At 35.9% G+C, this 16,091-nt stretch overlaps 1 protein-coding gene across 6 annotated transcripts in view; it reads right to left on the bottom strand.

Annotated features, from left to right (window-relative positions):
• Positions 1–16,091, bottom strand: part of AK8 (adenylate kinase 8) — a 73,014-nt gene that overhangs the window by 35,231 nt on the left and 21,692 nt on the right. For all 6 annotated transcript variants that reach the window (XM_075170618.1, XM_075170619.1, XM_075170617.1 and 3 more), the window contains 5 exons: positions 15,727–15,808; positions 13,988–14,059; positions 12,956–13,156; positions 9,998–10,129; positions 7,036–7,125 (listed from right to left, as the gene is read on the bottom strand). In XM_075170618.1, the coding sequence (XP_075026719.1) occupies positions 7,036–7,125; positions 9,998–10,129; positions 12,956–13,156; positions 13,988–14,059; positions 15,727–15,808 (577 nt within the window). The remainder of the gene's footprint in view (positions 1–7,035; positions 7,126–9,997; positions 10,130–12,955; positions 13,157–13,987; positions 14,060–15,726; positions 15,809–16,091) is intronic.

Raw genomic sequence — 16,091 nt, forward strand, 5'->3', positions numbered from 1 at the left:
ACTGATTCACCATGTGATGAGAAGAGAGGACGTTAAAGGGTTTGTTGTGCCTTACCAGTGACGCCTGGTGCCAGCACGCACTCTAGATCCCCAACAGTGGGATCAGCTGCCCAGTCCTGTGTCTCTCCCCTTGCTGCTCCTCCTGATACCTACCAGCCACATTAAAGAGACATTCAAAAATGTAAAGTGATACACAAAAGCTATCAAAAGTTTTTCTTGTCATAAAAAAAGTCTCTTTCATACAGGAGCCTGATTCTGTACGTATGGCACCCGGTGAAATAGAGCCAAAGCCAGAATTTGATGTTAAACGCCAAAGACCATATGCTGCCAATATGCAACATGCTTTTCCTTCCAGTTGTCTTATAAAAACTCACGTGATTTCCCCATCCCAAACTCCAAACAGAAAAACAAACAGAATTCAAGTCAGCAGCCCTTTACTGAGGACCTAGTGCTACAAGAAAAGTACCAGGAAAGGAACACCACATTTCTAAGTTTTTTAACAATGACTATCAGCAATGAAGATCAAAATAAATAGAAAAGATTAATACTTAGCATTTATATTGTGCTGTGCTGTTTAAAAGCCCCTGACAAGCATGAGGTCCTGTACAGCCAAGGGCCACAACTGCACTCAAATCCATGAGGGTTTGTGGGACTTTGGTGGGGCACAATGATGCCCGCTGACTAAAAACGGGAACTGTGGGCATCTGATACCTTTTAAACTTACAACCTGTTTTACCCCCTCCCTCATGCAAACCCACAGACTCCAGCAGCACTACTCCTGTGAGCTATGATGCGTAATATTGGACTATCAATACTCCAGTAACAATAATAATGGTGAATACTGCGGCAAAACCAGGAGACTAGCAAAATTTACATAGGCAGGACCATATCCACTAATTGACTGATTATCACAATTGCTCCAGAAAACAACTGCACTAGACTCTTAAATAAAATCACATTTATTTTGTCTGGGCTAGCTTCCAGGGTTGGGTTTTTGGGGTGGGTTTTTTTGTTGTTTGTTTGGGGTTTTTTGGGGGGGTTTTTTTGGTTGTTTTTTTTTTCTTTTTAAACTCTTAAATGGGGTGGCCTTTAAAAATACCTTTGTAGACTGAATCTCCCCAGTGTTACTTCAGCCTTGAATATCTGCTAGCCAGATATAGCAGTTTTGATCATTGCATGTTGTACAGAATAAAGAAAAATATATTCTAGATTTTCAAATAAAGGAAAAGGGGACTCTAATGTATCATATTGTAGTGATTCACCACATAAAAAAAGTAAAATTCAGGAAAGAAGATGACAACTTACTGCCTATATGCCTTCATATAAAACTTTCTATTCTACAACCTTGCATCTTTTATTAAAATATAGACACCTAGACCAGAAAAAAAAAAAATCTAAATTTTATTTTGTTCTCTTGACCACCAATTTTCTCCTAGGAAGAAAAAAGACTGCTACCTATTTTCCATAAAAAAAACCTTTGTAGCAGTCCCAGAGGAAAAGTCAAAAGTTTGACTTGAAAAACGGAGCTACTTCAAAAGCATTGTCAAACAGAGGTGAAGGTTTCTTAAAAATGCATACATTAAAGTATGGTGTATTCATAAATACCTCTGTAACCTTACACAGTATATTTGTGATTGAGGTGTATATATAGGTGAACATATAGCATCATTATAAAACTAACTGAAATGAAGTAGAAAATCAATTTGTTTATTAGCTATTGTTTGGGCTCTGTGTGTATGTGTGCGTGTGTCTGCATGTGTGTGAAAAATGAAAGAAAAATGGAGAGTTTTTTTCAATAATAAAAAGGGAGTTGCACTGCAGGGCCCCTAAAGCTTGTGAAAAATTAAACTCGACGGATTCAAACTGTCCTATTTCCACTTCAAAAGGGAAGAGGCACTGAGCTCTTCCCAACTTATCTTCAAACGCCCAGCACCCTAGAAAGTTTCTTTAAAAAAAATAAAGTCTCTAGTTCCCCCAAGCACTGTACCCGTTACTGTAGCTGCTGTCTCTCCCTCTTCTAATTATACCCATGTGAGTCTATTAATCAACTTGTAAATTATTTAGAGAGCCATGCGCTGTCTTCAGCTAGTACAAACACACTGCATGCAAAGACTTGCTGAAAACCAATGGAGCTCCCAAAGGGTCTCTCTCTAACGTTCAGACAGCTTGCAGCTCGCCAGTACTGCGCTGTTAAAAACAAGAAATAACACTAAGCTTACCTCCTCAGATATAAAGATTTACTCAGCCTTTCAACTCTGAAACTCTTTGCAAGTTTTTAACAAAGAGGAAGCTCCTCTATTGTCAAATCTGTACTTCACACTTAGTGATGAGAATATTAATTTGATGTCAAAAAAAACCCCAAGTGCTTTTAGTGAGACTGTGATAACAATCACCAGGGGACCCCAACTTTCAGAGGCTACACCAAAAAGCACCCCTTTAAAACCATTCCAATTTAAAATAAGGGGGAAAAAAAAATCTACATTTGTACAGTAATAGTTTTTATTAGAAAATAGGAGAAATTAGGGAATTCCAGATTTTACCCCCCACATGCAGACTGCCATTGGGGACAGCTTCAGATATTACTGCTTAAAAAATAGAAAAAGGAAGGGGAAAAAACAACACAGATTGTGTGTGTTAAACTCTAACAGGCTGCAAACAGTGCAATGTTACCTGTCTTCCATGAATCAGCTCTTTACCACCTGAATCTTCATTTTGGTGGAAAAAAACAATTACCCAAACTCATAACAGTACTCCCAGCTGAAAAGCAGAATCTTACTGATTTGGGAGTGTTCCCCCCCACCCCCGCTCTTCATGCCGTTTTCCTGTCATCTCACTTTTCTTGGCTCATTTATTGCAGCCTTGCAAACAGATATATTAATTAGCAGTGATCACTCCATGCTATTTCACCATGAAAACACGGAAAATTGAACAGAGAGAATGGCTATGATGACCTTTCCTATTTTTGTGATGCCCCCAACACCAAAATGCGTCTGCTTCTATTTTCATTAATAAAATGCAAACATCTCAAGGGGCAAACACCAGGGACATTTGGGGGTGGCGGGGGGGAGGGTGGGAAGCAGAAATGCTTTCTGCAGGTTTTCTTTTTTTTCCTCACAGGGTATTATATTCTGACAGACACCTTTAAAATGGTGAACGTAGATACTGCAGATGGAACTTTAAATTAATGCGTGCCCATGCTTTCAATGAGACAGGTCCAGAATGCAGTCTAGCTGTCCTCCGAATTACAGCAACTTGGGGACACGAATTCTGCATAAAGGTCTTCATCAAGCCAGTGGGGTCTATGAGTGGGCTATCTACATATGCATCATTTGTCCATAGCCTGAATTACTAGAAGGGGAGGACCAGTCTATGGAACAGTCTCTGCAAAACATTTCAGAAGGAATCAAACTGAATTAATTAATTTACGTGAGTTGTCTTGCTGCCTAGGGAAGGGTTCTGGCCACTACACCACCTCTTACTCCAAATGGAAGTCGTCCTAGGCTGCCCAAGCAAATGGTGTGTGCTAGATTTAGCATTATTGACCAAGATTTAAACTAACTGGAGTTAGTGACCAGAAGACTGGTATCAGACTCCAATGCTGGTAATTTTCTGCTCAGAGTATAGTTAGCAATAATTGCCTAGTATTCAGTGAAAACCACAATATCCTAAAGGAAAAGTCTGTGCATTTCAGACTGGTTGTCCAAGGAACAACTCTTCGTTTATGACAGACAACAAGCAGTCAGGTTGCTGAACTTTTCACTGAAAATGCATTTTTGAATATCTAGTGTGCACCAACTGTAGACTAGAATGTCCTGGGAATTAAAAAATTAATGGGCTCAAAAATATCTATGCTACCTTCGTTAAGCAAAATAAATCACCATATACAAAATTGAGAAGTTTGATAAAGCAAGAGATAAGGTCTTTATGAGACAGCAAACACTAGAAAATACAGAAAATGGGAATGCACTGAGTTGCCTTCTGGGGTGAATAATAGAATTGTCTGGGCTGTTCTTGAAATACATGTTGTATACATGAAGCAGCATTACAGGAAAAAACAATACAAAGCACGTTTGTGAATCCTAAAACCAAGACGACATCTGAGTTAGTCAACCAGAACTAGAACAGAATAAACAGTGGACAGCCTCAATAACTCACTAATGAGTTAGCTTTGAATAAGCTGGTTTTTGAGCCTTTTTATGACACCACAACATACCCTATTGGCATACCTTAAATGACTGACTGTATGCAATCAGTTGTGTCCACAAGAAGGGAAACCACACTGAGATCAGTCCCCAGGGCAAGCATTTTAAGAATATATGAGGTGTGCCCTCAAGATTTTATGGCACTATTTTCATTTTGACTAGTAATGATTCGAGCACAACATTTCTCATGGTCTGTCTTTGGTTCCAGGGTATTCTGTGATAATATCACTTGCACGATTCCTTGCCCAAAGGAACAACTACGTTTATTTGGTACATAACTAGAAATGCAATGAAAATTTTGAGTTCTAATTGCTTTTCCAGTTATAACACTGTCTGCTATTGACTAAACTAACTCTATTCAATAAACGCGATTTTCTTGAAACTGAAAGTAGTCAATAATAGTATGAGAATCTTTCCTTTGTATTAACCTGGTTGTAACTCTGTAGCAAGACAGTAAGGAGTTTTTGCTCATCTTTCCTTTCAGTACACTATGTTCTTTCATTTTTTCCAAGCCTCTTGTGAGGGCAGTAATGAATTCTTGTTAGTGTTTACTAATGTAAATTCATTCTTTGTTATCCCTGGGAGAGGAGGATTAGCAAAATGACAGAACTTATTATTTCTGTTATTGCTACATAATATTTACTTTTATTCAGCCCTTAATTTTGTAGTATGTCCCACCAAATAAAATATATGTGCATAAAAGCAAAAACTAAGGGCGAATTTTTTAGCACAATGCACAGAAATATAGTTATGATTCCCATTAACATTCAGAAGCATTGTACAGCTTTATCCTTGCATGCTATATTAAAAAAATTAATCTAAATCTGAAATAATTTCTAATTTGGAGGAGGAAAGGAATTACAACTTCAATTTCATTTTCCTGAAATGAAAGCAGCTCCCTTGGACTAAGGATGTGCATATTTTTAAGACTGGCTAAAAATTACAATCTGTGCAATTATTTTACTCTACTGGGAATGCTTTTGGTGTCTCCTTCAAGGAACTTTAATGGTTAAGATGAAGTTTATAAAATACACAAAGAGCATTTTAGTAAAGAAAGCTCTTAAAGGACCTATCTTTGAATAAACAGATCATCCAAACTCCCACCTCAGCCATAACAGAAATTTACAGAACGAGGTATTTACAGTGGCTGTCCTCTACTTCACAGAGAGGAGAAGAAAGTGAAATTACAGTATACACATAAGATTCTAAAATTAACGGATACCATGAAAAAGACACAGGCCCAGAGCTTAAAATGATCTCCACATGTGAGTTAGACTTCATATACAAGTAGCCACATTCAGGTCAAACAGACTATACATGTGAAGAAGTTATTTCCATACATAAAAATCTAGGATACATTGCAATTGATACATGCTAAGATCTCTTGCCTTTGAGTTAAATGGCCATTCTGATTAGCAGTATCTCTAAATCAGAAAATCCTCTTCTAGATCTCTGTGCCTATGTTACAGAGGACCAAGCTTCTCTCTTTCAGGCTGTAGAGATTCATGCTTTCCATTCCCATGGCTCCTACATAAGCTCCTAGTCCCAGCAATATGGCGGCTGCCACAGAAAATTAATGCATTGAACTAGCCGAGTTACTGTATTACGAATAAATGCAATCCATTCACTAGAGATGAAGTTTAGAGTTAAAATGTATTACCTTGTGGCTTGACAAAGTGACTGACAGAGGGACAGAATACCCAAAGCTGCAGTCTGCCAAAGGTCTTTTTGAAATGCTTAGAAAAGTACTGAATCTCTTGGTATGGTATCAAGGGAACCTCAGTTAATTTTACAGGCTCATCTTTCAGATCTGTGTAATTCAGTCTCAGAATTAAGCTATTGTGCAAAAAAAGGGACTTTCAAGCTTTCCACTTCACCAAATGACTTTCCTTGCCAAAAACAAAAGACAATGAAGATTTCTCTTTGCTCGGGGGGTTTGCTCAAAATTCCGTTAATACTGAAGCTTAACCGAGATTTCTCAATCTTCAGCAAGATTGTCTTTTTATATTTATATCATTGGTAACCATTTGGCCTGTTGCCAGAAACAGGACTGAAAGTTCCTCTTCCAGGCCATTGTAATTTTGCAAAACAAACATTCTTCCACCCTACTGAAATACAACTTATCCTTTAGAACTACAGATCTTTTCTGATTTTTTAACACCCACCACATATAGAGAGCTATCCTTGTGCAAGACGACTAACAAACATGTAAGATTAAGCTGCTGCCCTAAGGAGCTTACAGTATTTATGATTTATCTGAAATCTCTGCAGAGACTTCCAAGAGCAAAGCATGCTTAGCTATTCTTTGTGGTAGTCCCCTCCCACAACCAAAAATGCTGATAGAAATTAAGTGCAAAGAAACTTAAAAATAAAGTTTAAAATATTTGCAAGAAAGTAGAGCAATCTGCAGTAACATTCTAAAAGTCAAAATCCACATGTAAAAGCAGAGTCTTTATTATAGCCCACTTGAAATAAAAATGAAACACAATACTGTGCTTTAAATAACAGTTTAAACATTTTAAAGTTATACATCTATATCAGAATTTTGATTTTGATTTAGAGATAAAAACATGGAATTCAAATTTTGGAATGTATACAAGAAATCTGAATTTCACTGGAACAGTGAACTATTTGCTTTGAAGATATCGAAGAGCTTAGAAATCTAACTTCTGTTATGCAGTGCTATAAATCACATGTAATGAATGGAATTAATCAACTTCCAGATTACTGTGATGTAACTCAGACTAGAATCTGACCAAGAAAAATTCACTCACAATTTATTTTTCGCCACAAATTTGTAACTACAGTGTAATGAGACAACAACGTGCCCTACCTGGGTATCCATTGTCAATATAAGGCTTAGCCAGTTCTCCAAGTTTTGTCTTGTCTGCAACAGCTTCCTTTAGCAGTTGCCCACAGCAAACTAACAGGAAGGAAGAACAAAAAAGACACAAGGTTAAATTTTAAAAAGGAAGCACAAAGAAAAGAAAAAAAACCCAGAAGCTGCATACTGGAATAAGGTCACTGAATAAAATAAAAGTTGTAGGGTTTTGGGGTTTGTTGTTAGGATATTTTTTCTTTTTTGGCCAAGCAGAGCAAAAAGCAAGGAGACTGAGCAGGGGAGAATACTGAATAAAAAAGAATACATTTGGCAAAGAACATATTAAAAACAGAGAGAGAGAGAAAGATATTAATCAAATATGTTTCTGAAATAATAACTCAAGGGATTGCTAGTGGTTTTCACTTTTTATAAACTTATAATTACTGAATAAAGTTACACTTGCTCAACAGCATCTGAACTGCACTGTTGGAGGTGCAGGATAATATGCAGTTCAAGGAAGTGACTCCCTGGATCGTTTAATGATCATGTAAGAATTATATTTAAAAAACTGTGCTAATGCAACATTATCACTGACTTCAAATACACAGAACACCAGGAGATGCAGATTTAAAGTTTTAGTCAGGACAGTTGTACATGAAATACTGCTACTTTGGGCTTGGATACCACTTTCTGACCAAAGTTTTTGAGTCTTACTGCCCCACGCGAGTTAGATACAACAGTCCTGACCCTTATTTTACAGAGAGGGCACTAAGGCATGGAGAGGTTCCACAACATCACAAGTCCTGGTTTCAACTCAGTTTTGGTAAATATTAGATAACAGTCACTCTGTACATTATTGCATGACCTTTTAATTAATAATCGTAAGTTGATTCCACCTTTTCTGAAATCAATAGCACCAACAGCTGCACTGACTTTAATGGAAAAAGCAGCAAGTCCTTTCATCTCCTTTATCACTGTTAAGCACACTGTTTGGCAAACAAGAGTAAGAATACTCCACAGTAAAATTTCTTGGACAAAGTTGATGAAGTTTAATGTTTAAGTGACAAGGGATGAACACAAATTTTAACAGCCACCAGTTGTCCTGGAGAAGCAAATCCATATTCACAATAAATGGTATAAAAACATAACAGAAACTCAGTGCATAGACCCCAACTTAAGACAACTTATATGTATACACCTAAATTCAATCCAATTCATGAGACTATTTAAACATAGGATTAAATTTTTAAGCCTGTGCTTCAATCTCAATGGCCTAGTTGGAAATTAAGTATATGCTGAATACTATGCTGAAAAATGATGGTCTTCCGACTCTGTTTTAATACTTAATTCTTCTAAGATTTGGTTTACAGTATACTTAAAATTCAACATATGGGTAAAGCATTGGTAATGGTATTTAGTAAAAAGAGCTGCAACTCTCTCATATAGTAGTTACTTAAAAAAAAAAAAAATGCAAATTTTGACCTAGATGAAAACACTCTCAAACTTGCAGTTTTATAAATAAAGTTAAAAAAAAAATTCAGAAACATGAGAACAAGTTAATTTTTCTTTAACACATTCAAACATGTTTTATTTTTCATTAAGCCAATTACACAATTATTAAAAATACAGCTTTGAATAAATCTACAAATATTTATTTTTAATATGAAATTATAAAACACAGCAATATTAAAATAACTGATAGCATAAACATTCTATCAATTTTATTTGTACTTACCTGTATCGTAATATAGATTTTTAAATAATTTAAATTTATCTTTTTTAAGTTCACTGGATATCATTTTAGTCATATTCATGTTTTTTTTTTTAAAGACTAAAATAATAATAAAGATTTAAAATACAAAAATACTAAAACTAGAACCCCAAACTGATAGGGAGACAGTTTCATACTGTTTCTGTGCCTTTAATGGAACTGCAGAAACCTACAATCTAGCCATTAGTTGGAACGATTATATGGAAAGCATATGGCTTTTTCTGAAGGTTCAAGTTTGAACTTGAAAAAATTTATTCCTTTTCTGAGCAGATCTACTAAACCTGTAATTGAAAACAATACCGCTCAGATCTTGAAGTTATTATTCACATGTAACGCCAAACCAGGTTCAGTGAAATCTTTTGACTTCACCAGGAGTTCAGGGAAGACACTAGCAAACTGGCACATCGCTATGGACAACTAAGTGAGTTCCACTAATTAAAGAATCTCCCAAAGATAAAAAATAACTACCTACTTAATTCTGATTTTTTCATTTGGTACACATTGTAAGAATATTAATGAAACAAACTTGCATTTTACTTAACAAAGAGGATATGACTACTCAGCAAGTTTTACAGATATCAGACAGTTTAAAATAATTTGTAGCTACTCCACTATTAGAAGACATTATAGAACATGGACACATATTGCATTGATCCTATCACCAAGCTGTGTATTCATATTATAGGACTTTTTAACATCAGCATGCTAACCATGAACAAGCCTCATATAGAATTTTCTGGGCCTCCTTTAAAAAAGAAAGAGAATGTACTTTTAAATAATTGCTTCCTTTACTAATACATTACTTCAAATGCAGAAAAACTGAGTCTTCATTAAAGTTCAGAGTAAATTCTATTTTAAAAGTGCCCCAATTTTGGTCAGACAGCTGAAACTGCAAAGACATTACCCATGATCCACTGATCCACAGAAGAATAACACATAGAAAAATACTGATGTAAAGGGTATAAAAAATGATGACTAAAAAAAACGTCAGAGCTGGGAGCTGGTTTGTCACAGAATATATGGTCTATTGGTTTGTGTTTCTTCATTGAAATACTTTTCACTTCCCTCAAAAATTTGACATCCATAGCAATGGACAAACAGAGAAATTTTATGAACAAGACAGACAGTCAGACAGCAAAAGATAAATGATCAAAAAGAGAGAAAGGGGGAATTGAGCAAAGTGCATATTTACTGAGAACTTACTGTTGACAACACCATATTTCTGAGCTATTAGTGCTGCCTGCAGGCTCTTGCCACTGCCTGGGGGTCCACAAAAGAGAATCCGTGGTGTAAAGGGGGCGGCTGATCGGTGCCGTGTTTGGACATAGGTAAGAACTAGAACATGAGAGAAAGGCAAGAAATACAGTTTATATCCTATTTCTTTTTTAAAAAAACCAAAACATTGATTAACTTCTCTCTTTTTTTAAAACAGGTTGTCATGTTGATCATCATTTATTTTATCACTGAAACATCTAGATACTCCAACCAAAATCAGGACTCTGATAAAACTGTCATGTCAGCAACTTACACTAAGAGGCACTTTAGAAATCTAACTATCATTACACTCCTGTACTTTCTTTCATCGGTAGATGTCAAACCATTTTAAAGAGCAGATTCAATTAATAATTGCTCTTTTACCATGTTGTTTTTAGCAGAAGTAATTTTTGCTTGATAGGTACAATTTTACCATGCAAATTATAGAGGGATATAATTACATTTAATACTTTCTGCAGTTTCTGAACAAATATTTAAGTGTAAAAACTCAGGATGTTAAATTAATATGACATTTATCGAGCTGTGTGTGTGATTTACAGACTCCTAATTACAATATTATAGACATGTAGCATAGGATGTCATGACACAATACGGCATTGACAACACATAACTGAGTATGATTTTATTCTTTTGTCCATTTTTGCATAACATGTAAAGGATATTTGAGCTTCTCTGCCCAATTCTACTCTGTTTGCTGGACATCATTCTTCTACATTTTGTATCGTATAGGAAATACTATATTCAGGTCAATCTACAGATTATAAGAACTTTGGAAAGACCACAGGACATGTGAAGCATCATCAACATTGCTGTATTGTAGAGATCTGAACTTTGTTACAGTCTCGAAAGAGAACCTGATAGATCACCAAGAAACTAAACGAAGACACAGCTTTGCAGTGAGGACAAATTAGGATCATATTTGGACATAACCAAACACACTACCCGTGCCCCTTTTACGGCTAACAATAGTAGTGAGGAGAGCAGCTCAAGCTTCAGCAAAAGCTATGCAAACTTTCCAGGGATCATAGATTCAAATAGCAAGGCTATGGTATGCCACCGTATCCTGATTGCCACAGTTACACATGATTAAAGCGGCATGGGCACACCTACACAGGCTTTGATTTCCTCTGTAATTGCAATGGATACAATTAAGTATTAGCCCAGACATCTTCAGTTCAAATAAAAGACTCTCTAGACTAAAGACTCCTTGTAATAACATGGTCTAAAAATTTAGACTAATAAAATTAGTCTAAAAAATAAGACAGGCTTAGACATTAATGTTTGTATGAATCGTAAGCCCTTACTAAAAAAAAAAACCACAAAAGGATTGATGGACAACATCATAAGGATCAGTATTTTAACTACCATTGTTAACACATCGCTGTATAATAACTAACAATTTTCCTGAGGACCCTCTGCTAGACACTTTGGTATCATTATAAAATCTTTTCATAATAAAGAAGCATCACCAGCAAACTCCAGCCCTGCTATTTCTAGATAGTGGACCTAAAGTATTGAGAAACTAACTCAAACTGCAACCACATGGCATTGTATCCATCTCTTTCTCCAATGCCACAAGCTGTACTGGGATACTACACTGTACAACTGAATTTGCTGTCACATATCCTAGCATACATTAGCAATAATTGCATTAAAGTTTAAGAGTTTACAAAATTTTATAATTGTATGAAACAATCCATAATTATACTAATATTGATGAGAGATCTCCTCTTTCTTTTTAAACTCTATCTGTAGCAATAAAAATACTTAACAAAAAACCTGGAAAAGCATAAGAGAAAACAGTGTGTTTGCTGCATAATTTCCTAAAAACCAAGTATCAGCTACCCAAGGAGTGCTCTAGTTATTCTGAACATTTTCCATAACCCAGTGTATTGAAAAGCACAAACATTACAGGCAAAGCACCCTGCTTACAAATGATGCTTAATTTGCAGTAAATAACCAAGTTAATTAGGAGTAATGATCCCCTAGACAGTCTCCACATCTAATTATTCTTAAAAAAAAAAAATCTGGCTGCTTGATGCACTGCAGAAAAAAGATCTAGAGAGGATTTTTTCATTCCAGTTTTCAATTTATCTCACTACATTATTAATTAATAATAATTAATATTCAGGCACTCACATTTTTATTTACAATTCAAGGCATGAATTCTTTATGAATCATGATATGAACTTTTAAATTTAATTAAGTAATTTAGAGGTAATTAATGTGTAAATTCAGAATATAAACTTCCTACTTGTTTATCTTAAAAGTGCAGCACTTGTTATTAAAAAAAAAGACCTTTTTGAGATGCAAAATTACTGGGATATAACAGATCATCTACAGACTGACAGCTACAAAGTACATTATCAATTGGTCTTCCTGGCAGTTTCCTTATTCTCTTCTTGAAGAATCAACATTAAAAGTCAGATTGCATTACAGTCAAGCAAAGGCAAACAAGAATTGTTGAACAGAAAAGCTACCAACACAAGCAGCTTTTAAATAATGAAATGTTACCAGCTTTGAACTACTCCTACTTCTTGTTATCAGACTTGTGGAAGGTACTAGCCCTTTGGGAGATTAACAATTGAGCCACAATGCAGCCTTTTAGAAAAGACTCTCGCAGAAACAACCGTGACATTTGCTCTACTGAGTCAGCTGTTCCTTGGCAGGACCCTGGAACTTTCTTTCCAGTTACCTGCACTTACTCTAGTCCTGTAAAATAATTACCAGGAACAGCCCAAACGCTGTACTAGAGAGAACACAACTCAGCTGGGAGCCATCTGCGTTGACTAATCCTAATCCTACAAACTGTCTCTAACAGCTAGGAACTATCTTTCAAATAAGAGTTTATCAACTATCAGATTTGCCATAACAGTACATATTTACCCTGTGAGAGGACATCCATGGAAGGCTGGTCTGCATTGATCGATTTCAAAACTTTTTGGTAGATCTGGAAAACCGCAGGGAAGTTTCTGTGATATTCCAGCAGTTTGTTTGACATCTTCTGTTCAGATAGATCTTCTGGTTTCACCAAACGTTGCTGTACCAGCGGATCACTTGGCCAGCCAAAGGTCGTATGGTACACCTCTAGAAGTTAGACACTGATTAGGAACTAAGAGGATGATTTAATAGGTCTTGCTCAGCTCCAAAAGGTTTCCTAAACAAAATTAAGGTCTTTGTTTAAGCTTTATATTGTGGCACAAGCAATAACCTGTGTACTTCCCTCGCTACTTGTACTGACAGCTATTACTCTGCAGATGCACAGATAGGAAGTGGCCAAGGTAACTGCCCACCCATGTAGCGAAGACAGCATGATGAAGAGGAACCAGGAGCTGGGGATAGCTCTCCAAATTCTTGGACTGAACCTTAAGCAAGACCTTTGATAAGCAAATCTCCTTTATAGCAAATAAAAGCCATTTTTTTTTAGTTAAGAACGTCCCTCCTACTTCCACTCCTAAAACATCCAATGTGATTTTTTTATTGAGCAATGTCAGGATTTTATTTTGTGATGGATGATTGATAATGATACTCAACAGACAATATAGAGCTAAGTCTATATAAGAGTCATTTAATGGAAGATACCTAAAAGCAATACCTGCACCTCAGAAAAAAAAACAGGATCTAGCAAAGATGCATAGCAAAATGTAAGCTCATATGGACAGATCTAACCTTCAAATATTCTGTACTGCCGTAGTCTACTGTTTGCAGGCTCAATACTGAGCTTTACATTTGCCTATATTTTATTAGCACAGAAAATAATGCAATATCAACTTTTTCCAAACAGTTTAAATTTATAATTATAAATTCCTACTCATTCTTAATGGGATTTAAAGTTTAATCCCACTGGTATTACAATGTTTCTGAGACCAAGCAACACTCCAGTTTCTAGTGGAGATCAGGAACAAACACATACTGCACCTTCTGTGAAGGGATCAAGCCTTTTCCCACTGTTCCTCTCAATCAGCACAGTATCTGCAGCATAAAGCACAACTAGGAACAAAAAAAAAAAAAAAAGAAAAAAAAGAAGAAAAAAGAAAAAAGTGTAGCTCTTGTTAGTTACTTGATTTCCTGTAACTGTTTAGATGTATCCTAGTATTAAAGATGGATGAATGTATTTCAAGCACATTTGCCTCATTCTCCTTTCCCAGTATTTTACCTGCAAGTACTTTACTTCACTTTTAATCAGAATTTTGTTCCACCTCCTAAACAGTATAGTGGGACAAAATACACATTAATCCAGTCCAGTACCCATGAGTACTAGCTGTCCCCGTCAACCATACCAATTAACAAGGTTCTCCCTCACTTACATTGTATCTGGAGCCTAGAATGGAAGTACCCACAGATCACTCGAGACTGATTCTCTTCTATATATGTTATCTTCTAACAATTACTTTTCACCCAGGTACTTTGGTAGTGAAACCAGTGAAACTTATTTTTTTATAACCTCACAGAAAAGTGTTCAAACTTGATTAGAAAGCATCAAAAGATGGAGAATCTGTCAGTTCCCTAGGTTGCTTTTGGCTAATCATCCTCACAGTTAAACACTGTAATTTAATTACTATTTTCAGTGCATTTGATTACAGGTTTCAAACAAGTTCTTCTTATGACTTTCTTCTCTGTATCAAATAGCTCTTTCAGACACTTTTCTCCCTATTAAGGTACTCATACACTGTAAATCTCATCTCCTCTCAATCTTCTTTTTGATTAACTAGACATACTGAGCTTTAAGATTCTCATTCAGGTCTTGGTTGCACAGATATAATTGTGAGCAAAACTCAACTTCAGATGTTATTAGCTATATTAAAAATACATGCAAGTACTAGACATAAAACATTTTTGCCTAACTTTATTGCAGTGATTCTGAATTCTTCATTAACAGTCGAATCTCATCCAAATCAAATCCAAAGTGACAATTCATCAAGTTCGCTAACATTCTGTTCACTATCCACTGGCAAGCTCTACATTTATCATTTTACACTGTATTCCACACAATCGTAATAACTTCTTACATTCTAAGTAGGTCCTCTAACTATATTAATTTGAGACAACTGGCTGCTTCTAGATAGCAAGAGCAGCAGTCAAGGTCTTGTCTATCAGCACTTTGCCAGCAAACAAAAGTTCCTCTCAAACCAACTCAGAATCCACCCACACTCTGAAAGGTCAAGCTTAAAATCATGAAGTTTCCGCTTCACTTGGTGGAGTAAAGTTTGCTAAGTTTGCATTCTCTAATTCAACAGAAGGACGAATTTGTATTTAGTACATGAGGAATTGTTTTTGTCTGAGGATCACTAATGGCTGATTTCTAGAGATTGAAGTCAGAGAAAATTTGGACCCACTCCTAGGACAGAAGCAAAGCTACATATAGCTGCTCAGAGACACTTGCTGGAATGGTCTTTTTTTTTTTTTTTTTTTTTACAGAAAAAAATTACAGAAACTCTAATGCATAAGAAGAAAAAGGTTCACATGTGAAAGACAGGATTTAAAGTCTCACAGGTTACCTCAAGTTTTTGAATGAATCTGAACCATACTGAAATATTCTGCTGTCTCATCAACTCTGATGTCTTCAGTATCGGTATTGAATTTATTGAGGAATTTTGGGGAGAAACACTTTTAGTCTTTCCTACTGTATGCAATCACACAAACCTTGTACTGCTTACCAACATGCCTAGGAATGATGCCAGATGATTGCAGCATCCATGCCTGTTCCTGATTTTCAGGGAAGCCTTCCAAAATCCATCCCTATTGAACAAAACCATGAAACAGTTACTGATCCTGGAAGAGAAAATACAAAAATTAGCAGTAAATATCAGTGCTATTTGCACAAAAATTACCTCATTCTGATCTCACAATAGCACAGTATTTGTTATGGATGCTTGTGAGAGAAGAAAGCAAATATGGAGCACTGATATTTTTGTGAAATAGCATGCACTAATACCACTGCCACAGAGCAATGGGACCTTATGTATTGTAGCAATGACTTTTTTTTCATGTTTCAGTCTTAAGAAAAAAAAAAAGAAACTTG

Source organism: Calonectris borealis, chromosome 21 (genome assembly GCF_964195595.1).
Source record: "Calonectris borealis chromosome 21, bCalBor7.hap1.2, whole genome shotgun sequence".
Lineage (NCBI taxonomy): Eukaryota > Metazoa > Chordata > Aves > Procellariiformes > Procellariidae > Calonectris > Calonectris borealis.